Source organism: Moschus berezovskii, chromosome X (genome assembly GCF_049115385.1).
Source record: "Moschus berezovskii isolate FMDL1 chromosome X, NW_MosBer_1.0, whole genome shotgun sequence".
NCBI lineage: Eukaryota > Metazoa > Chordata > Mammalia > Artiodactyla > Moschidae > Moschus > Moschus berezovskii.
In genome coordinates this window covers 97,829,237-97,853,909 of record NC_142488.1, presented here as the reverse complement: position 1 = coordinate 97,853,909, position 24,673 = coordinate 97,829,237, and the positions used below count along the sequence as shown (strand labels likewise).

The 24,673-nt window shown below is 41.7% G+C and overlaps 1 protein-coding gene across 1 annotated transcript; it reads right to left on the bottom strand.

The window, feature by feature from the left end:
- Positions 1 to 1,116: 1,116 nt before the first annotated feature.
- PRPS1 (phosphoribosyl pyrophosphate synthetase 1) lies at positions 1,117 to 22,884 on the bottom strand. The gene is made up of 7 exons (XM_055438436.2): positions 22,606 to 22,884; positions 10,579 to 10,762; positions 9,404 to 9,502; positions 8,174 to 8,298; positions 4,986 to 5,159; positions 2,787 to 2,946; positions 1,117 to 2,200 (listed from the first exon to the last, which is right to left on the bottom strand). The coding sequence occupies exons 1-7, from the start codon at positions 22,725 to 22,727 to the stop codon at positions 2,108 to 2,110; spliced, it is 957 nt and encodes a 318-aa protein (XP_055294411.1). The 5' UTR covers positions 22,728 to 22,884; the 3' UTR covers positions 1,117 to 2,107.
- Positions 22,885 to 24,673: the final 1,789 nt, after the last annotated feature.

Genomic DNA, 24,673 nt, shown 5'->3' with positions numbered 1-24,673 from the left:
TAATTACACGGATATTAATGCTACAGTTTCTTTTAAACTGTGCTTTCCTTGCAACTCCATTCAGCTTTTGTGCCTCCTCCCTGGCCCCTCCAGGCCTGTTCCTGCTACTGTTCCCCAGTTAAGAGCTGCTTGCCATCCAGGACACTTGGAACTGTCTCACTGGAGGGAAAAAGAACAGTCCTGGCAGTACTTCGGGCACTATGCTGGGTGTCACAGGGAATTGAATCTTGACCTTCCCCCAAAGATGGGGGCTAAGGGCCTTTCTTGAGGGCCTCAAAACCTCATCCTAGGAACTGGATTGCCCAAGAGGGCCCAGAGTAGGAGGTCCTGATGTCAAAAAAATTCTGACATAGCAAACTGTGATTCACTGACCCAATACTTCAGGAAATAGCAGAATCAGCAATTTATGGCATCAGTGTTCCACGTCAGCTGGCCCCAGAGCAAAGACCTGAAATGAAAGAGGCCTAGAGGGTCAGAGGAACACATTTCACAGCTCATTTCGGTTCCTTTTTGAATCACTTTTTCCAAAAGATCATTGTAAATACCCTGATATTCAATATAAAACAAAAACAAAAGCCGAACCAGGCTTCAAAGACAAGGCAGCACCCTTCCCAAAGCTCTAGAAGCATTTAGTTTCCCAAAAAGTCAGTGCGCTTATTTGATGATGCACACACACACACAAAAAAACCCTCATGTAACATTTTGGAATGCATTATAATTAGAAGAGCTGAAATTAAATGCTAAATGTGTGTCAACTACAGATGGAGGGAAGTTTTAACCACATTTGGCAAAACTGGCTCAAAAATGAATAAATTATAAAAACTACTCTCTTCCTCTAAGAAAAGACCTAATTCTTATCATCAGGATTAAGAACCAGAGATCCAACAGGCATATACAGCCTATAACTCAGGTATAATGCAAAGAATTACACTATATTTAGTTCTCAATTAACCCCAGGCATCTTCAGTTCTTATAACTGAAGAAAAGCGCAGCTGTGTCTATTCTTGGCTTAACAATACAGTTAACAGCTTGGAAACAAAGAAGAGCCATGATTGGGCGGCCAAGACACCTAAACCAAAGCTTCAGCAGGGAGACCAGTACAGATACAGACCCACAATCAAAGAGATAACTTTATTAGTTTCTTCTACAGGAGACAGTAATATCAACTTTTTTTTAAACAGAAATCTCAGGTCATTTGAGAGGCCAAACAGATCCAAAGAAGAAAGATGATAAACAGTTAAATTAATCAAAAGGCACTACAACACCACCTAAAACCTACTACCGCAGTGGCAGTGGGCTAAGGAAGATTAAGCTATAGCAAAATAATCTCATGTTAATGTTACAGATCATAGAGCATGAATTGAGTTTGCTTTCCAGAAAACTATGGCACAACAATCACTTGGGACCAAGTGGATATTTGGCCAGGAAAAGAAGATCAGGCCAAATGGAAAGGAATAGGGACAAAAAAGAATCCAGTGACAGAATCCAAGCAAAGGGTGATGGATCAGGCTTTTTCCTCCCAAGAATCATTTGCTCTACGGTGGGTTGCTTCCCTTCAGGCTCCTGCCCTAGGGCATCTCCAGCCTTACAGGGGCTCAGCAACCAGATCTGGGTATGGGTTGCCCCAGGCTCTTGTATAATTTAGTACAGACTTTAGAGAACTTACCACACAATGGGGGGGGGCGGTGCTGAAGCATTCACATGCAAAGTAGTCTGAGCTTCCCCAAACATATTTGGACACTCTACACAAAGCTTTCCAAAGTCCGACATCTTGTAGCAGCTGAACAGTTAAAGCTGCAAGGCTCACAAGATCAAAGAAGCCAGGATGAGACAATACAGGTAGAAAATCCCAGCGGCTAATGTCATTCTATATTTCTCTAATGTACTGGGTTGACCAAGAAGTTCACTCAGGTTTCCCCATAAGCTGTTAAGGAACAACCCAAATGAACTTTTTGGCCAACACAATAACGCTCATATAACTGATGCGGGATGTAGAAAGCTGCACTGCAACAAGCTGGGTCTTCTGCTGGATTTTTCAACAAATACCAAAGAAAAAAACAAGGGGTGGGGCTCACTTTATTTTTGAAAAGCTTCAGGAGTTATTCTATTATAAAGGGACATGGCTGAACAGATAGGAGACAGATTCTCCATTATGAGTTCTTCTGATGGCTTCCGCAAGGATCATGGAGATGTCAATCACCTAGGAAGGCAGGGGGAGCATCGGGTTAGTATACAGACAGAGATGATTGACTGGTCATTGCAGACACTGATGAGCAGCCCAATGAGGGTCCTTCCTCTTAAGACTGTGCACTGTGCTGTTTCCCCAAGTGAGCCCACAACCAGCTGCTCTTCATACTCACATTTTAAATATAACCAACCACTTAAGAAAGAGTCAAAATGCTAATAGAGGAAACACTCTTGACTCACCAAGATGGCGGTGGGCTGGCATTTAAAAACCAGTTTGAAGGTTTCCACATTATGTTTGCAGGGGCTGACAGACAAGAGTGACACACACAAACAGTAAAGCATGGACCTGACGTGCATCACAAACACTGGGAGAGTCTGTTAAAACACAAAATCCTGAGTTCCATCCTCCAGAGAGTCTGAGGTCAAGCTGTTTGAATTTTTAGACACATGATCCTTCCTTTTGGGTCACAGATCCTGATGGTTAACCCTTGAGAGCAATGGAGGATATCTTCAGAACCTACCCAGACACCTAATTCAACACATGTAATCACCTCCTAAATACTCAGGGGAGTCTTGTTTTGCAAGAATCTCAGTCTCACCTGTATTTTGGAGCAATGCTTCATCTTATCCTCCTGAGGTATGGTATTGGTGACTACTACTGCTTCAAAGCATGCATTATTAATGCGAGAAATGGCAGGGCCAGAAAAGATTCCATGAGTCAGGATAGCATAAACCCTGGTGGCTCCAGCTGAGAGAAGTCTAGAGGAAAAAGGAGAGTTGATTAGGAGTAATCTATCTTGTTACTATAAAATCCAAGTTAGTGAAAAGGAATGTTTTAGTCAGCTTCCGCTGCCATAACAGAATACCACAGACTGGATGACTGAAACTGAATTTTAATTCTTGCTTGTTTCTGGAGGTTGGGAAGTCTAAAGTCAAGGGGCCAGCAAGGTAGGTTTTGTTGTGAGACCTCTTCTCTTGGTTTGTTGGTGGCCATCTCATAAGCTATGTGCTTATGTGATCTCTTTGTGTGCACAAATCGAGAGGAGGAATGGGGTTGGGAAGAGCTCTCTGGTGTCTCTTCTTATAAGGACACCAATATCATCATGAGGGCCCCACCCTCATGCCCTCACCTAAACCTAATTACCTCCCAAAGGTCCCATCTCCAAATACCATCACACTGGGGGTTAGGGTTGAATTTTCAGGTAATACAGTTCAGTCAATAACTTACCTGAATAGGTCTGGATTAGTGTAAAAGGACTGTGGCACAGATAGCTATGCTCAACAAAATCTGTCTCTTCTTTCTAGTACACAGCTGGACACTTCCCAGCCTCCCTTGCACAGTTAGGTATGGCCAAGTGACTTAATTCTGGCTATCTAAATGTGGACAGATTCTTATAAAAAACTTCCCATGGATGATCCTCCATGCTCTTTTCACTTTCTGGCTGGCCACAATGGAAATGTTAAAGATGCAGTACCATAAGACTGAAAGGGGCATACTTACACTGGAGAATACCATGAACAAGTAACTTTACTGTGTTAAGGGAGTTGATCTGTTATGAGCAATTAGCATTATCTTACTAATATGATAAAAGGAGTTTTATAAATGCATACTCCAGGATCCAAGCCAGGAAATCACTCTGCATACAAGTTTTTAGTACACACACACACACACACACGAAGACAATTGCAGCCCACTCCAGTATTCTTGCCTGGAAAATCCCATGGATAGAAGAGCCCAGCAGGCTACAGCCCATGGGGTTGCAAAAGTGTCGGACATGGCTTAGCAACTAAACAGCAACATATATATGTGAGATTTTTAAAAATTATGAGAAACAATGCTATCCATAGTGACCTGGATTATAAGCAATGGGGAGACACTTACAGTTTTAAAGGAGGCATGAGGGGAATCTAGTTTTAGTAAGATAAACCAGTGAGGCAGCAATGTGAAAGATGGACTGGGAGGTAAGAGACTGGTGAATGGCAACAGAGAAGAGAGGCAAGGTAATTCAGAACAGTGCAGGCAAATGATGCGAAGGAATAAGAATGAAGGAAGTAGCAGCAAAAGCGGACAGTCTAGAGGTAAGGCCAGGGTTTTCAGCTTAGATAAAATAAAAAATGGGAATATATTTCTGTCTGCACAGGGCTATGGATTTCTTACCTTAACCTGTTTTAAAGAACTATCAAAAGTAGATTACTCAGGGAATTCCCTGGCAGTTTGGTGGTTAGGACTCCATATACTTTCACTGCCGAGGGCACATGCTCAATTCCCGGTCAGGAAACTGAGATCCCGCAAGCCACAAAGTACGGTCAAAAAAAAAGTACAATACTCAGAGATATGAGATAATTTTTTAGAAATACAGTGGTGATGGTTGCACAACATTGTGACTATAACTAATGTCACTGAGCTGCACACTTAAAAATGATTAAAATGGGGAATTTCCTGGTGATCCAGTGATTAGGACTCTGTTTTCACTGCTGTGGTGGGCATGGGTTCAATCCCTGGTCAGAGAACTAAAATCCCACAAGCTGTATGACATCCCCCCAGAAAAAGTTAAAATGGCAAATTTCATGTTGTATATAGTCTAGCAAAATAACAAGGAAAAATAAAACTAAGAAACTCTAGAGAAAAAAAAAGTAAGAATACCCATCAATTTACATGCATTGCAATTCAAGCCTAGGGTGACAAAACAGTCAGTTAAAATTCCCTAAACTGAGTTCCAAAGAGAATCAGCACGCTTAGGGCAGAAAGATAGCAGTTTTTTCACATCTAACCCCCAGCCCCACCAGTAGGCACTCACTTGTCAGCTGCATGGCAGATTGTACCACAAGTGTCAGCCATGTCATCCACGAGGATGGCCACACGGTCCTTCACATCTCCTACTAGCACCATGCGGTCCACTTCATTGGCCTTCTTCCGTTCTTTGTGAATCAAGGCAAAGTCCACATTCAACCGGTCTGCGATGGAAGTCACTCTGCAACACAGGGTATACACAGTTAAAACCTCAGTTAAACTAGTGTGTGTGTGTGTATCTTAAGACAAAAGAAAGGAGCTAAAGGATGGGCTCATTTTCTAGGTGAGAATACTCCATGAAACTCAACAGGTCCCAGGGTTGGAAGAAAGTAACTACAATTAATTGGCATCACAAATTGGGTTTCATAGACTAATGCCTCCATACTCTAAGATGTAGGCAAATGTCTCCCACATCCTAAGAGCAGTTTATGAACTATTAGTCAAACTTAGATTAAAATTCACTCTGGGTTACAGTAGGAGATGGACAACTCTCACCAATGCCAGGAAGCAGTGCAATGAATGCTAGGGCATGTTCGTTTACTGGACTGGAAGCAGAAGGGGAGATACAAACGACTTGGTTTAATTAATGCCGGGAGTGTAGATGGTCCCATTATGACATGCGGATGTGGTGAGAAGTGAACCTGAATTTGGTGGGAGAGAAGCAGTACCCAGCCTGTTCTGTTGTGCCCTCATCACACTCCCCTCAGTGATCCACCAACTGTCAACGTCAACTGTACCTGGACACCAAGCTTGGGAGTTCCTTTAATGACTGCTAGAAAGAAAGTTATACCAATTAAGCAGGCGAACTGGGGATCTTGCTGTACAGACCAAAGGACTTCCAAATCAAAACAGAATTCCTTTTGTTTAAATTACAAGGTAATACAAACCAGACTAGAAGGTGGGATAGAAGACAAATCTGTCTGGTGATAAAGTGCCACATAATCTCTCAATCAGCAATCCATTCAGTGTACGACTGTGCTGCCTGTGACATCTGTGGCCACATTCCACCCTGTCATCTTGTTATGTGTGAAGAGGCCTGTGCTGTGGGCTTTGTTTTTTAATGTAGTACTGACCCAACCAAGTATCATGCCCTATTTCCCTTGTGACTACGTTCACATATCTTGAGTTTGTGCAGAATACAGGAGAACCTGTGACCATATAATAGAGAACAGATAAGACTTGGACCACAACCTAGGCAGCATCTGCACCTGATCTAAATGACCCATATCCTGTGTGCTCTCCATCCCTACCCTACTGTGTGGGCACATAACATCAAGAGTTACCTATCTGCTTGGAATGATTACTTAGATGAGGCAAATGCGTCATTACTTAGTTCAAGCATCCTAAGCAATCCATACTCAGTGGCCAACAAACTCAGTGACTGACAAAGTGTAAAGGGCTCAAAAATGTCACTCCCTATATCCTTGAGGGGAGAACTACATGCAAGTCACAACTGCACAGGCATTTCTACCTAGTCCCCAAGACCTGCCAAGACAGATGTTATAACCACTCACTTTGAAAAGATTCCATCACTGCAAGAAAATTACAGGACTGCCCTGGTTAAGAATCTGTCTGCCAATGCAGGGGACACGGATTGGCTCCCTGGTCCGGGAAGATTCCACATGCTTCAGGGCAACTGAGCCCATGTACCACAACTACTGAACCTGTGCTCCATGAGAGAAGCCACCACAATGAGAAGTCCACACCGCACAACCAGCCCCCCACTTGCTGCAACTGGAGAAAGCCCGAGAGCAGCAATGAAGACCCAGTAGGGTAATAAATAAATAAATAATTTAAAAAAGAAAACAGTAAACAAAATTATGGAGCAATAAACCATCTACTGAAGGCAGTTTTTCTGTACTCAACTTTGGAAAGAAAATTGTGCTTGATTACTTATTTCAAATGAGAGTGTTTTCTAAGTCTCTGTGGAAGATGATCTTCACAAGTATGACAACCACTGTGAGGGGGATCTGTTTTAGGCTCTGTCTCTAGTATTACAGATGGTAACTAGCAACAACAGGGGACTCGCAAAGCCATGCATCTGGCTGGAGAACAGAACTCAAACTCTCAGCTTATCAGTTCTGTTGAAGTTCCTGAAATAAAGAGGTCGTTGAGAAATAGTTATTGAAAATTTGAATGGCTTTTGCAAAGATGTGAATTGGCATTTCCTAATCATCTGTGTTTTGTAGCTCTTCATTCTATTTCCACAACAAGAAGAACATGTGTCACACTTCTGAATACATTACTAACGAGTGAGCCACTAAGGAAATGAAAAGCTCTTAGTCTGTACCACGTGACCTGAAGCACTGCAACTGGCTATCCCTGGCAATAAGTTTGTTTCGAATGTTCAGCGCTTGGCTTTAATAAAATCACCACACTTTCTTTTCCGTCCTGCTTAGTATTCTAATTCAAAAGATCAAAATGGTTTAACCAACAACATTAAGAGGTATATAAAAGCTTGTGCATGAGTGCTAGGCTGCTTCAGTGTGTCTGACTGTTTGCAACCCTCTGGACTCTAGCCTGCCAGGGTCCTCTGTCCATGGGATTCTCCAGGCAAGAATACTAGAGTGGGTTTCCATGCCCTCCTCTGGGGGATCTTCCTGACCCTGGGATTGAACCCGTGTCTCCTGCATTGAAGGTGGGTCCTTTACCGCTGAGCCACAGGGGAAGTCCATGTAAAAGCTTACTTGTTCACTATCATCATGGGTTTTGATAGCAAGTGGCATTCATCAGAAAATCAAATTGCCTCCTCCTCCTAATGGGTCATAGTGCTGTCGCTGACCCTGCAGTGCGGAGTCACTGATGGGTTTTGGTCAAGCCCATGATGCCAGACTATTTTGTGCCCCTCTGCTGCTATCTTATCTTTCAGGCAGTGACTCAGGCCAGTAAAAAAGTGAGTAAAACCATATCCAGCCCATGTCCTAAGCTATCAGAACATCCAAATACTTAAAAACTGTTGCTTCTCAGTATCTTGTAATCACCTATACTGAAAAAGAATTGGAAAAAGACTTTACACATATGTAGTCTTTATAGTCTTTTTCAGACCACCTTGCTGTATACTTGAAGCTTAACACTGTAAATCAACTATACTTCAAGAAAAGAAAAACTCAGTTCAACAACAAAAGATCACTTTCTGACACAACTGTCTGAAAACTTTCCCCAGTACGTTGGGAATAATATGAATTTCAACCATACCTCTTTGCTCCTCCAGCATCAGGTGAGACGATTGTGCAGTTCCTCCACTCAGAGATGTTCTCCCTTATCCACTTGAGGACCGCTGGCTCTGCATACAAATTGTCCACTGGGATATCAAAAAAGCCCTGCAGAAAGAAAGAACCTGGGTCAGTTTGGCTTGTTTTCCTTCTCTTCCACTTACAAATAATGAACACAAAGAGAATAGTAACTTGCCCAAAGAATACTTTACTGGAACATTCAAACTGATCCGAAAACATGCCCAGTATGGCAGACTGTAAAAGCAGACTCCTAGAGTGTGGGTTGTGCAAGAAAGCCCAGCCACAAAGTGAGCCCGGAGCTAACCCACAACTGACCATAGACACATGAACAAGCTCGTGAGGTAAACAGCCAAGTCTAACCGAAATCAGAACTACCCAGCCAGTGTGCAGACCCAGGGGATAATACATACTTACTACCTTCCGCCCCTCAATGTTGGGCTGGCTTGATTAAGAGAGCCAAAGCTAACTGGTAAACCAGTTAGAGATGCTATGGTATATAAACCTAGTGGAAGGCATTTATAATAAATGGTCACAGTAACTAGTAGTCAGGAGATTTGTGTTCCAATACTAGTTGCTACAGTTTTGTTGTACTTCACAACTAACCTGTCCCTCTTCTATAAAATGGGTACATAATCATCTGGCCTGTATCTCACTGAATTCCCAGAGGCTTCCAAAGATAATGATTTCAAAGTCTCTTTAAAAAGTATCAACTATAAGGTAGTATTCTGCTCCCCAAATTCTTTTAATGCTAGAAAGTAGGTTCCAATATCTATGGTTCTAAATTTAATGATGACAATAACAACTCCCATTTATATCTTTCATGAGCCAGGTATTTCACTATGAATTTTATATCTTGTTTGATATTCATGATAACAAAGCAGTGTGTTTTCAGAGAAGTTAAATAACCTGCCCAAGGTTACAAAGTTTGTGTCAGAGCCAGTATTCAAACTCAGACTGATGCCAAAGCCTACTACGCTCTTCCCAGAATCCCAAACTGCCTCCCCGTACAACCAGCCCACATGACTAAGACCATGAACTATACTTCAGGTGAGGACGTTGAAAATGTCATCAATGTCTAGTTTATTTGAGCTGTACTTGGGCAGTTTTTGCTTCCCTGTGGTTTTCAGCATTCAGTCCTCTGTCTGTCTAATCCCTAATAATCCCTAAGCTAATATTTAGCTCCCAATGATACCTGAATTTGAGAAGCATGAAGGTCCATGGTGATAATATGATCCGCACCTGCTACAGAGAGCATATTTGCAACCAGCTTGGCTGAGATTGGAGCCCGGCTCTAAACGGCGGGAAGGAAAGAGGAAAAAAAAACAATCTGAAAAACAATTCATTTGCTCAAGAAGCATTTATTCATTGTATACCTATTGTGTTTAAGGCACTGTGCTACCAGAAAATTCATAAAAAGTGACATAGCCACTGATTTTCAGTTCATCACAATCTGGCACAAACAGGAAGTGGAATATCATTTTTCCAAATCAGGATACATACGTCAGAAAAACCTTTTGTTTTCTTCATGTACATATTTTCAGCCTATTAAAGTCTTTCCAATGCTCAATTATTTAAATTAGGCAGACTGTATACAAATCTTTTTTGAAAGAATTGTATTAAAATCTCATTTAAGACATACATACTCAAACCTGTGCAACATCTAACATGTCAACATTTAAAGACACATCAAAGGATGGAAGGTATAGCTTTATTTTATTAGTTACATCACTCCCCTTACTCATCCTGAGGCCAAACTTCCAGTAACCTCAACCCCCTTAAGTAACAGGTAAATACACGTGACTGCACCATAAACTAACAAGGCCCATGTCCTACACTCTACTCTTTAGGAGCACTGTATTCTATTGAAATAAAAGTATCTGGCCTTCTCCCAGGTATCGTACATATTAATAAAATTTGGGCATCAATTACCATTGATCAGCAAAGTTTTACCTATGTGCTTTATCTTCTAATACTCCAAAGAAGATGAGGTGTGCATGTGTGTATTCATGTAATAGACTTCAAGTTACATGAAGAGGTCACAACTATAACCAAGAGAGTCCCAGAGGATCTATCTGTTTAAAAAAATACTCTACTCCATGTGAGCTGGTGCTTAGTCTTACTGATACAATGAAAAAATAGCACTGAGTTAGCCAAAAGTCACATATGTATGACTGGGATAAAACAGACAGACTGCAAATGTGTTGCTTTATACAAACCAATCACATCAATTGTTTTGAAAATCAGGTAATGCCTAAGATAAAAAAATAATATCCTCTAAATAAACATTTGATAATTAAGGAAGTTTTTTGACTTTGGGCAAGTGCTCCTGTTTCTCCTGACTTAAAAAAAAAGAGATTCCACTCCTACCTTATCCTTCTTATCCTGCCGGGCATAAGGGAAGCACGGGATGACTGCAGTAACCCGACTGGCTGAAGCAATCTTGCAGGCATTAATCATAATCAAAAGTTCCATGAGATTGTCATTGATTTCACCGCAGCCACTCTGAACAATGTAAACATCCTCTCCACGAACACTTTCTCCGATTTCCACACTATAGGAAAAGGAAGGACAACAAAAACAGATTTTAAAGCATTATACTATACATCTACAGTAAAGTCAAACAACACAGCTTCCCCACTAGTATGCTATGAATGGATTACAGGAGATTCCCCTGGAGGAGCCCCTGTACCAGAAACCGTGTACTGCCTGTTTAGTCCAATGTACTATACCTGTTTTTATAGGTGACATGACATGAAAAAAACTGGCTAAGGTACTTAGTAATTGGACCATAATTTCAGTAAGCAGGCTGGATCTCATTTCATATGCGTGAATGCAAATTTGATACAGCATCTATGACTGTCATCAGTATATAATAAAGGAACCAGAAAGCTCATACAAGGAATGAATCACTACTGTTTTAGAGTGATGCCTTCTACAGAAGACCGTACCATGTCTACCACATTGGCAGTTCACTGAACAAATATTAAATGTTCATATGCCATTCACTGTGCTAGGTGCCAGGCACATGATGGAGAACAGATGTGGTCCTTGCCTTCATTCTATGCTAACTGTACTTTGGTCCAATTAGTAAGTCTTATTTTAAAGAATTCCATAGGAAGTTACTCTAATTATGCAGTAAGGCTATATTTTACTATAAAATGCAAGTTTTAATATTTGTACTTGGATCCTTACCAAGAATAACTTATTAAAAATAATAATCTCAGTGATACCACAAAGAAACACCATTTCCCCAATTAATCTTGTAGGTGATGCGGGGAAGAGGGGAGTGTGTGGATATATGTACATGCATGTTTGTGTAGGCAAGTAGATCAGAACAGTTAATAACCTGTACTGATGAAGAAGAAAGCTTCAACAGGACATAATTCCATTGTCAGAAGCTGATATCAGAGATAATTATTATTTACAACTTATTTGTTCCCAATCCAAGTAATACTTGTTAAGGATCCTACTTTTTAAAAGAATGGGGTTACTTTATATTGTAAAGCAAGAAAAATAAAAGCAAATGGTAAAAATCAAACCAGAGAAACTAGTTAGAACAGGGATGTTTAAATTCACAGTAGTCCAAACAAAGACGAAAACATATTAGTTTGGGATATCTGGAGATAAACCTTCAGGCACCGAAAAATGGGCAAAATGAACCCAAAATAAGCAGAAGGAAGAAATCAGACATAAGAGCAGAAACCAGTGAAACAGTAAAACAATAAAGAAAAACCACTGAAACAAAAAGCTCTTGGCGGGGGGGTTGTGAATCAATAAAACTGATAAACCTCTAGAAAGGCTGACCTAAAACAACTCTACCAGAGAAGCTTACCAAACATTTAAAGAATTAACATGAATCTGGGGGACTTCCCTGGTGGTCCAGTGGCTAAGACTCCAAGCTGCCAATGCAGAGGGCCCAAGTTAGATATCCGGTCAGGGAACTAGATCCCACGTGCTCCAACTAAGGCCTGACACAGCCAAATAAGTAAATAAAAACTTATTTTTGCATAATCTTTTCAAGAAAATAGATGAGAATACTTCACAACTCATTTTATGAGGCCAGTATTACCCAGATACCAAAGCTAGACAAAGGCAATATAAAAAAAGAAAACTACAGAGAAGGAAGAAGACAAAAATGGGTGTGGTTGCAACAGGGCAACAGGAAGGATTTCTGAGATGACAGAATGTTTTTTTTCCTTTTCCTGACTCTATCAATGTCAATATCTTGGTGACTGCATTAAACAGCCAAGAAAACTACAGTTTGGAATAACTAGAGTTGAGAACCTTGGGAAAACCGCATAATGGGTACACAGGATCTCTGTTATTTCTTACAATTCCATGCTAACCTATGATGACTTTAAAATTATATTTTAACAAAACATGTTATTATACCTTGTGTATACCTGAGTAAATTACTGCAGCCCTCAGTGAAGGCTGAGGTCATAAAAGTACCGGGTTGGCCAAAAAGTTCGTTTGGGTTTTTCTGCCCCATTCTATGGAAAGTACTTTTTGGCCAATCCAATGTATCTAAAAACAGGCACTTCTGTAATAAGTCAAAAGAAACTAGTCCGATTGTATTAATATTTTCTGAGAAATGAGTTCTAGTTTGAGGTTAACTTGAGAAGTAGCTCATCTGGAAAAATATTTTCTCCCTAGTTTACTAGGCATCAGTCAAACCATCTTCCTTTACATTCCTTGATTCACCCTTCCCGCCTTTGCACACATATTCCCACTATCTGGAATGTTCTTCCTACAACTAACTCATTAATTTCTTAGGTCTCCAATCAAAATATCATTTCTGACCATCTCAATACAAGTGACTTCCCTAAGAACCTATAAGATTAAAAATGACTTTAAAAATATCAACCAATTGTACTATGTGAACCTTATTTGCATACTAATTAAAGCAACTGTTAAAAAAAGCCACGTTACTGTTAATTTGTTTTAGGCGAGAAAATGGTACTGTGGTCAATGAAATGTATGAGGGTGATATGACAGAATATCGAGGTTTGCTTCAAAATAATCCAATTATGGGGAGTGTGGGGAGGGGGAATATTAGATGAAACAAGATTAGTCATTAATTGATAACTGCTGAACCAGGTGATCAATTTTTCGGCGCTCAGGTTTCTTTATAGTCCAACTCTCACAACCATACACGACTACTGGAAAAACCATAGCTTTGATTAGATGGACCTTTCTTGGCAAAGTAGTATCTCTGCTTTTTAATATGCTGTCTAGGTTGCTCATAGCTTTTCTTCCAAGGAGCAAGTGTCTTTTAATTTCATGGCTGCAGTCACTATCTGCAGTGATTTCGGAGTCCAAGAAAATAAAGTCTCTCACTGTTTCCATTGTTTCCCCATCTATTTTCCATGAAGTGATGGGACCAGATGCCATGATCTTTGTTTTCTGAATGTTGAGTTTTAAGCCAGCTTTTTCATTCTCCTCGTTCACTTTCATCAAGAGGCTCTTTACTTATTCACTTTCTGTCATAAGGGTGGTGTCATATGCATCTGAGGTTATTGATATTTCTCCCGGCAATCGTGATTCCAACCTGTGCTTCACCCAGCCTAGCGTTTCTCATGATGTACTCTGCACATAAGTTAAATAAGCAGGGTGACAATATACAGCCCTGACAGACTCCTTTTCCTATTTGGAACCAGTCTGTTGTTCCACGTCCAGTTCTAACTGTTGCTGCTTGACCTGCATACAGATTTCTCAGGAGGCAGATCAGGTGGTCTGGTATTCCCATCTCTTTAGAATTTTCCACAGTTTATTGTGGTGTTGGAGAAGACTCATCAGAGTCCCTTGGACTGCAAGGAGATCCAACCAGTCCATCCTAAAGGAAATCAGTCCTGAATATTCATTGGAAGGACTGATGCTGAAACTCCAATACTTTGGCCACCTGATGCAAAGAACTGACTCACTGGCAAACACCCTGACGCTGGGAAAGATTGAGGGCAGGAGGAGAAGGGGACGATAGAGGATGAGATGGTTGAATGGCATCACTGACTTGATGGACATGAGTTTGAGTAAGCTCCGGGAGTTGGTGATGGATAGGGAAGCCTGGCGTGCTGCAGTCCATGGGGTCGCAGAGTCGGACATGACTGAGCGACTGAACTGAACTGGGTGATGGGTGCAAGGCAGGAAGATCATTTATTCTCTCTACTTCTGCACGTATGTTTGAAATGTTCTATAACTGAGTTAAATAAATAAAGTGACTCTCTCCAGTTATTCTCTCATTATCCTGGTAGCTATTGGCTCATTATCCTGGTTATTCTTTTCAGAACACATCACAATGTCTCTTCACCTTATTTTTTGTGCACTTGTTTATCTGTCACCCTCACTAGAATGCAAGCCAGCTCCATGAAGGCAGGAACTGGATCTGTCATGCCCAATCGGCCAGTGCCAATAACACACAGAATGAATGAATGAGTGAATGAATGAATACCACTCAGGATTAGGATGCACCTTGAATCTGCTCACTTTAAGGCAGAATATGAACCTTCTGCAGGCCTGCTGTTGTGAATTCAGAACACTGTTGATTGTCCATCACAAACTAACTCACCTCACACTAGAGGTAAGTGGGTCCAACTTGTTTTTTCAAAAGTTTTTGACAGATCTGCTCATCCCTTTAACAGATACTCAGCTGACAGATATTTAATTTGGGGTGGAACTACAACCTGATGAGTTCACCAGGATTCAATGGCTACAAAGAATTTTATGGTGGGATCCTGAAATAGTGATGCCAAGCAACATAATGAGCCAAACATCAATTTTGTGGACCCTAAGACATAGTTGAACAGACATCTATTAATCACCAAGATCAGCATTAAGAAACAACTAAAGTGGGCTTCCCTGGTGGTTCAGTGGTAAAGAATCCGCCTGCCAATGCAGGAGACTTGAATTCGATCTGGGAAGACCCCACATGGGGTAGGGCAACTAAGCCCATGCACCACAACTATTGAGCCTGTGCTCTAGAGCCCGCAAGCCACAACTACTGAGCCCACGTGCTGCAACTACTGAAGCTGCAAACCCTAGAGCCCATGCTCCACCACCGCGATGAGAAGCCTGTGCACCACAACTAGAGAAAAGCCCATGCAGCAACGAAGACCCAGCACAGCCAAAAATAATAAATTAAAAAAATTATTTTTTTAAAAAAAGAAAAGCAACTGAAGGGACTTCCCTGGTGGTCCAATGCAGGGAGCTCAGGTTCGATCCCTGGTCAGGGAACTAGATCCTCCATGGCACAACTAAAGATCCCACATGCCGCAAGAAGACTGAACATCCTGCATGCCACAACTAAGACCTGGCGCAATCAAATATTTTTAAAAAAGAAAGAAAGAAACAACTAAATCTGTCAGCAACGTCAACTATGCTAATCCAAAATTGCTTTTGGGAGAAGTTGTTCTAAATTCAAACGGGCAGGCAGGAGGGGACCAGGGAAAGCTTCCTGGAAGAACAACTTGCATGTTGTCCACAAGTAGGCCCGAAAGCACTACTGTCCAATATGGGAGTCACTGGCCTCGTGTGGTTATTGAGCACTTGGATGTGACTAGTGCAACTGAGGAAGGGAACTGAGATGCAAAGGAATATTAATACCATACCTTTCTGTGAAGACTGTAAAAAAAATTTTTAATGTATTGATTTTTATATTGATTACATGTTAACTTAAAAAAATACCACTCAAATGGGTAGAATTCAGTAACACCTTGTGGAGCTAAGCCTGCTCTGCAAGTTCCTCACTGAGGTGGGCCCAAACAAGAGGCCGAGGGAGTTTCAAGGCGCTTCCAAATCTCCTTTACGAACACTGCCTGCCCTTTGAAAGGTTCCAGGCTAAGAGTCCCTCCTATGCTTTATGGTGCACAACTCTATGGTCCTGACAAAGCAGTATTTCAAATATCTGAGCAACTTCAAAACTCAAGAAAATTTTAGTCCTATCCCCTGTCATCCCCACTATGTCACCTCCTTGTCTAAGACCAAGTTCTCCACTTCTCTGGGGGAGAATGAAAGTCAGGCACGTTGACTGCCCATAAAAGCCAACCGGATCTTCCACATCTGGTATAGGAAGCCTATGGCTCTTGTTTGAGTCAAGAACACTATGAGAATCATCTGTGCTCCATTCACTCACCAGTCAGACAGCTGGATTAGGAGCCAGAAAAGAGCAGTTTGACAATTGATCTAAGACAGTATAAGGGAGAGGCTAATTATCTACTACTCTAAAGCTGTCTTTTTATCAAATAAGGCCAGAAAGCAACATACCTAACATGGTGGCTTATCTCTTTTTTACAAATGCCTCCACTATCAAATACAATATAAAAAATTGCTTACATTGTTCATTATGTTACTGGGTATCATTATTTAAGGATCCCACCCAAAAAATTCGTAGAACTGTGTGCCTGGAAGTAGTATCTAAAGATTTTTATGAAAATAAAAATTATATAATTATATAATTTACTTCCAGGAAGTCAAAGGATACAATTAAAGTAACAATAAATAAACTTCAGTATCACTTTATGCCAAATTCGTCACACAGTTACTATAGTCCTTTGTTCTAATAGGCTTCTGCTGTACCTATCTAACTTTTTGTAACTGTGAGTATCACGAAACGCTAAATCCTTTCTTGAAAGCAGGCAAGGTATTAATTTAAAAAATTAAATTTTGTCCCAACTTGTACCATTTTTGTATTATATCACCTAAAGATAATCAACCAACAGTGCAGCCATTTCCTATAGCCAAACTTAGGACTAGCACTTACCCTTCAAGCATAGAAGGATGTTATGACCAGAAATGCATTTAATAACTAGAAAAAGTTATTTAACTATATGAAAAATAAAAGTAGCACATGTAAATTAGGACACTGTCCTTGTTTTACTGTATGCAATTCCAATCTTACTGCTGCTGCTGCTAAGTCGCTTCAGTCGTGTCCGACTCTGTGCGACCCCATAGACGGCAGCCAACCAGGCTCCGCTGTCCCTGGGATTCTCCAGGCAAGAACACTAATCAAGACCAATCTTTTCCTCCAGTTAGTACTATGCTGTACTTTCATAAAGTCTTTTTAAAAAGCCCACGAACTACACTTAGATTATACAGCTTGGTCAATAAACAGTTCAACGAATCCTCAAAAAACCTTAATATTATTAAGGTTTCCTCCAACAGAGATAATAAATTAGGCAGTGATGTATGGCAGAAGAATTGATGGTGTGCCTGAAACCTGTTTGCTTTTAAACCAGGTAGGAAGACCTGGTTTAGCAACTGAAAGGTAACACCTCTTGTCCTTTCCCTCTATCTAATGGCTGCTGCTGCTGCTAAGTCGCGTCAGTCGTGTCCGATTCTGTGCGACCCCATAGACGGCAGCCCACCAGGCTCCTCTGTCCCCCGGATTCTCCAGGCAAGAATACTGGAGTGGGTTGCCATTTCCTTCTCCAATGCATGCATGCATGCTAAGTCACCTCAGTCCTGTCCGACTCTGTGCTACCCTATGGACAGCAGCCCACCAGGCTCCTCCATCCACAGGATTCTCCAGGCAAGAATACTGGAGTGGGTTGCCATTTCCTTCTCCTAGCTAATGGCATATCCTCCACATTGGCTTTGGGCCAGTGATTCTCTCAGCTGTTCTGGGGAGGCCATCAGATGACCAGCTCCATCCATTCCGTTTAAACACAAAACAGAAAATAAAGTAAATTTAAAAATGCCTTTTGATTGGTGGTATTTTTAAGAAAACCTCAAGAATTTAGATGAGTGTTGGCACATGCAAAACACAGGGGATTAACTATAAGAAAATCCTAGGCAACCAAGGTTAGTCACTCCCCTTTCAGCCTATCTAGAGTAACCAAATAAAACAAAGTTATTTAACAGTATTGAAGAGAATTGAGTCCAAACATTCAGTACATATCTTTTCGCCTTTTCATGGGGTTCTCAAGGCAAGAATACTGAAGCGGTTTGCCATTCCCTTCTCCAGTGTACCATGTTTTGTCATTGCAAAAGCCTCTGATGCTGGGAAAGATTCAAGGCAGGTGGAGAAGGGGACGACAGAGGATGAGATGGTTGGATGGCATCACCGACTCAATGGACATGAGTCTGAGCAAGCTCCGGGAGTTGGTGATGGACAGGGAGGCCTGGTGTGCTGCAGTCCATGGGGTCGCAAAGAGTTGGACACGACTAAATGACTGAACTGATTCAGTACATATAATAAGAAAAGAAACAGACCCAGGGGACTTCCCTGGTGGTTCAATGGTTAAGAATCTGCCTTCCAATGCAGGGAGTGCAGGTTAGATCCCTGGTTGGGGAACTAAGATCACACGAGCAGCAAGGCAACGAAGCCCACGCACCACAACAGAGAGCCTGAATGCTGCAACTAAGACCCGACACAGCCAAAATATTTTTGAAAAAGAAAGAAACAGAACCACATACAAAGAACCAACCAGTGGTTACCAATGAAGGGAAAGGGGAAGATAAGGGTAGGAGATTAAGAGTACAAACTACTATGTATAAAATAAAGCTAAAAGGATATATAGTACAACACAGCGAATATAGCCAACATTTTATAATAACTATAAATGGACTATAACATTTAAAAATTGCTTATCACTTTGTTGTACACCTGAAACCTTATATGAATATTGCATGTCAACTACAACTCAGGTAAAAACTTAATACATTCAGAAGTTCCAAAAGACAGAAAATATTGTATCAGCAAAAAATTAAAGAATTTGCCCCAGAGGTGAGCAAGTTACCCTCTGAATCGTAGTTCCTTCATCCATAAAACCGTGATTCTAAGAGTAATCTCTTATAGTAGTGTTGAGGGAATTAAATGTGAAATGTGTATAAAGTACTCAGCATAGGAACTAGCACATTTTAAGCACTATTTATTATTATTAATATCACCATTACTAATAGCAGAAACTTGTTCAACTTTTTTGGAGATCAATTTGGCAATAGGTATTAAAAAACCTGAAAAGTAGTGTATACCCTTTAACCTAGTAATTCTTCTAGAGATCCAGGAGTTTTCATATAAAAGCATTAGATCAAAAATTATAAATACTGAATAGGGATTTGGTGATCTAAAATTATAGTAAAATTATGACAAGACTGTACAGCTATTTAAAACAATGGAGACTAAATATTAAGAGTAGAAACTATTCAAAATATAGTGCTGAGTGAAGAAAGCTATAAACAATATGCTATACTTTTTTGAAAAAGTATATAAACACACAAACACCTGGAAGGTCATAAACTGAAATGTGAACAGTTTATTTTGGGTAGTAGAATTATTTGGGACATCTTTTATCCTATATTCCCCACATTTTTTGCAATACCATCACCATCCCTTACCAACACTGAGAATCTGTTAAAACAATGTTCTAAGAATTTTACTCCCATCTCATTTAATTGTCACAAAAGACTCTAAGAAGTGTATGCTCAATCATGTCCGAGTCTTTGAGATCCCCATGGACTGTAGCCTACCAGGCTTCTTTGTCCATGGGATTTTCCATGCAAGAATACTGTAGTGGGTTGCTATCTCCCCCTCCAAGGGTTCTTCACGACCCAGAGATGGAATCCAAGTCTCCTGCATTGGCAGCTGGATTCTTTACCACTGAGCCACCTGGGAAGCCCAAATTTATTATTTTATAGTTTTATAGAGCCATTCCCTTCTCCAGGGGATCTTCCTGACCCAGGGATCAAACCTAGGTCTCCCACATTGCAGGCAGATTCTTTACTGTCTGAGCCACCACAATACTCTGGGTAGATAATATTTTACAGGTGAGATTACTGAGGCAAAGAAAAGCTTAGGATTCAAATCCAGCTTCTCTGATTCCAGAGCCTGAACCTTCAACCTCTCTCATAGCTATTTGTGTGCCATACACCCACATATATGTATGTATGTTTCTCCTTAAAACTGGACAGCAGGAACTCCTTGGTGGCACAGTGGTTAAGAATCTGCCTGCCAACGCAGGGGACATGGGTTGGATCCCTCCTGGGAAGATTCCATATGCCACGAGTCAACTAAGCCCATGTGCCACAACTACTGAGCCCATGTTCTAGAGCCCGGGAGCTGCAACTACTGAGCCTATGTGCCCCAACTACTGAAGCCCTTCTCTGACAAGACAAGCCACCGTAATAAGAAGTCCGTTCACAGCAATGAAGAATGGTGCCCCCCACTCCCCTGCCAACTACTACTTGCTGCAAATAGAAAAAGCCCACTCACAGCAAGGAAGACCCAGTGCAACCAAAAATTAATTAATTAAAAAACTGGACAGCAAAGGATGATCCTGACTTCAGGAGAAAACTACTCAAGAGAGCATCAACCCCTGAGATTGTGCCGAACTGCCGCAAAACAGTCTCATCTGAGGGTGGGCTCTGCAGTTCCCCACCTGATGACCCATAGCACCCACTGTGGGTAGGTGCTATCTTGTCCATGACCTTTAGATCCCAGAGTCAGGGCAGCAATGACCACTTCTGCAGTGCAGAAAAGCCAAAGGTTGGGGGAGGGAGGTGAGGGGAAGCTCCATAGACAACATATTCGATTATGTTCAATCAAGATTTCAGTACATCTAAGGAGCCAAAAAGCTAATGATTAAAGCCAGAAACAAGGCAACCTAAGCAGTCAGCAATTTCCCACATTGGGCTTAATCTTATCCAGTGCTTCCAAGCATGTTACTGTCTGGTTATTTAAAAATGAAATCAGCCTTTTAGCTCAGGGAAGTAGATTGGGACTCCAGATAATTTTAGAGAAATCAATCAGTAGACCACTAAATTCTCCTCCTCCCCTCTCTCAATTTAGCTTCAGGTTCTGATGTGGTGCACTAGGCAGAGGGCGCACAGGGAAAATAAAGTCTTAGTATTTTTCCTGGAAGCATAGAAAAAAGATTTAATAGTCACAGTTCTCTAGGGAACAAAAAAAAACCCTCCAAATGAAAATCATTCTGGTCCCCTAGCTATACTGCCACTTGCAAAGTCTGGTCCTGTTTTATTACAGCCCATGAGTCATAATAATGTGGTTAAAGCTAAAGACGGCAGCTTGGCTAGCCTTTTGACTAAGGTATTGTCTGGTTACAGATGGCATCAGGGCTTGCACCAACATTTGCATCACAACCAATGGCACGATGATCAAGCATGCAGAAGGAAGCTGCCCACTACAGATGAATGTTTTTACCAGCAGGGTCTACAAAGGACAGGGGAAGTTACACTTTGGGAAGAGAAAAGGAAAACAAAAAGCACTTAGGAAAAATGTTCAAGGCAATCTTCACTAATTTAACTGACTCATTAGGTTTGGTGTAAAATTTCCCTTAATAGAGGACTGACTGTGGGTACTGCTCTGATTTGATCAACAGGGTAACAATAAAACACAGAAGAACACTTATCAGAACCAGAAGATTCTAGATTTAGATGAAAGTGGTACTGAAAGGATTTGGTGACCAAGTTATCTCTAAGATGGCCCCAAGGTTCAGGAGCATGGTGGAAGTGGGGGGAGGGAACAAATTTAATCAGCAAAGCAATGACAAAAAATTCATTGCAATGAACTATGCATTTCCAGCCTTCCACTCCATTATCTTTCTTCTATTATCTTAAGGGATAAAAATGTTTCATAATCCCCCACACAACATTAGAAGTGGGCAAGTTCAGGATAGACTTTGGTACTGAAAAATATGCTTTTGCACTGTTTTACAAACAGCTACGCTTGGGAAGATCAAGGATTCCAGAATTAAGGTTCCCTATTATTTTCTGGATGGCTCAAACCAAGATGCTGGCAATTGGGATGTAGTTAATGCATCATTTTATTCAAGCGACTAGATTTAACTTCGAGTTTAAAGATGTGAAAATTCAACACTTGCCAATCTAAGGAAGTCCTCAGTATTAATTTTGGCGCCCTCAGCACATAATGTCAAGTTCCCTCAACAGGAAATCCGACCAACATGGTTTCGAATTGAAAAGCTGCCTCTCAGACACTAGGAGAAACACCACGAGGGCTCAGTACGCAGTAGGATCTCCCAGGTGAGCCGGTCTAAGAGCAGAAGAGAACCCAGTCTGGATGGCTCAACAGCTAAGCGGCAAAGCCACGTGTCCCCACCGCGGAGCCTAGGCGTTCTTCCCCTCTAGCCGCTCTAGAAAGCCACCATCCCCGCGTTGGGTCCTCAGGCCCTTGGCTTCAAACCCAGTAGCTTCGCCTCCTGCTCCATCTTGACTCCACCCCACCGCACGGTGAGAACGAGCGTGACCCTCCCGCGAGAGGTAAAATAACGGAAACAGCCCGTGAGGCACGCTCGCCACAGAGCTGCCCCTTCCCCCCCCAAACCCGGCCCTTTGGAACTCACGCTGTGACCTCACCGCCCTACCCTCGGTTGCCCTGGCCTCTCCGGCAGGTGAGGCCGGTCGGCGTCCCAACTTCATCCTCACCAGGTCTCCTGGTTGCTAAATTTCTTAGTCACCACCTTGCCCAGCTCCAGGCCCAGGCGGTCGGCAATCTTCTGGGATAGGTCCTGGTGGGAGCTGCCGCTGAAGATTTTTATATTCGGCATCCTGGCCAACTACCCTAGGCTCTCTTTGCTTAACGATCACTGCTGCTGCCGCCGAGACCGGAACCGAGTCGGCCCAGAGACTCACTACTAAGCACTCGCGTTTCTACTCCGCCATCTTACATTCCCGCCCGGTGCGCGGCTCTAAATTGCCCAGCGCCGGGTAGGCGGAGTCAGTGGGGAAGTTAACACCCATCCCTCTACGATTGGCTGAGCGCTAGCGGGGGGCGGGTCCTCGTTGTAGTTCCGCCTACCCCCGACTGTCTCGAGGATTGACTGCAGGCCCTGAAGGGGGCGAGGCTAACGAATCGCTCCGCCCCCTGTAGCGAGACAGTTGGGGAGGGCTGAACGCCTAGAAGCCCGGGTTTGGATGGGGGTGGAGGGATGCTGGTGACGCGTGGGGCCAGAGCTTTCCTGCAAGCGGGAAATCAACCACGCTTTTTTTTTCTTCAGCACCTGAAAGTAAGCCTGGCTCTGGTTTACAGTTCCTTTTTCTTTTCTTTTTTACAGCTTCTTTTAAAAATATGTATTTTTCAGGATGGCAGCCACAGTTCATACAAACATGAGTTTGCATGTTTCCGAACATGATTTTTATCTTTTTGTAAGGATGGCGCTGAAATTAAAGCACGATTGCATCACAGATGCCCATAGCACAGGCTCATCCAAAGGGAAAACCGGTAATTTCACTATCCCCTTTGCCTGATAGACAAGTCCCAAGGGGAAAGTGAGTGAAGGCAAGCTACCTGAGTCATCCAGAGACACTGCAAGAGAAGTCACATCTCATTTTTAGCACTGGGAACAAGTACGCTCAAACTGGTGCTGGAGTATGGATTTCCCACAATATCTGGGTGATAAAGGGTCTGATTTATCTGACCGTTGGAAAGGAAAGAAAGTACAGTATACTTATAGGAATTCAGATAAAGAGCCCTGAAGGAGTCAGAAAACCTAGTTTTTGGTCATATCTGCCTGATGTTATCCTCAGCATCATATTCTACCTGTTGCTAATGTGTTCTTTTACACCACTATTTTATTACTTTTATGACGATACCAGCTAATTAGACCAAAGAGAGCCTTTATTCTCACACCACATTTTCATTAAGCATATCCCAACGATGGATTAGAAGTAAGACAAAAATCATGTAATTTTAGAATCATACAATTTTAGTTAGAAGTGCCATAATGCTCATAACTACAAGCTGTAAAAATAGAAGGGACTTCAGAAATTATCTAGTCTACTAGCTTCATTTTACATATGGTTGAAACGGAGACCAGAGATGGAAAAGAATTTGTCCAAGTGACAAAGGCAAAAAATATTTCAAGCAGCACCCTAGCTTTCTCTTCCTGCTATTTTCAGCAGTGCCTACAGAGGATCTCTCCTTCTGACCTTTTGTTATAATTTTATGAGTTCAGAAATTCAATATAAGCCCAGGTGTATAGGAATACTTGAAGAAGGAAGTAGACTACAGGCAGAATATTAGTAACGGTCCATCAAAATTCATTCATCAAATATTTACTGAGTGCTTCATTGCATACAAGGCAGTATACTAGGCATTGAGGGGACTATAAAGTATTTGCCTCCAGGGAATTTGTTCATTCAATGTTTATTGAAAATTTTATTGAATTCTTCTAATGTACCAGGTCCTGTTCTGGGCACCAAGAATACAGTAGTAAGCAATCAGAAACCCCTGCTCTCATAGAGTTTACATTCTCAAACAATAAACATGTAAGTGAAGAAATTGTGTAATATATCAAGTGGTGATAAACCATATGGAGAAAAATCAGGGGAAATGTGTCATGGTGGTTGTGGAGGGAAGGGGGAGTCTAATTTTAAGTAGGGGAGTCAGAGAAGGCCTATCTGGGAAAGTGACATTTGAGTAAAGACCTCACGGAGATAAAGGAATGAGCCATGTTGGTATCTGGGACAAGCAGAGGGCACAGCAAAAACTCTA

Bases quoted from the DNA above. Each gene is read 5' to 3' on its own strand.
- PRPS1 (XM_055438436.2), bottom strand. From the start codon at position 22,727: ATGCCGAATATAAAAATCTTCAGCGGCAGCTCCCACCAGGACCTATCC. The intron at 9,503-10,578 runs GTAGGAGTGGAA...CCCGCCGTTTAG, and splicing joins GGCAGGATAAGAAGGATAAG to AGCCGGGCTCCAATCTCAGC. The intron at 2,947-4,985 runs GTGAGTGCCTAC...TTTTTCCTCTAG, and splicing joins ATCTGCCATGCAGCTGACAA to ACTTCTCTCAGCTGGAGCCA.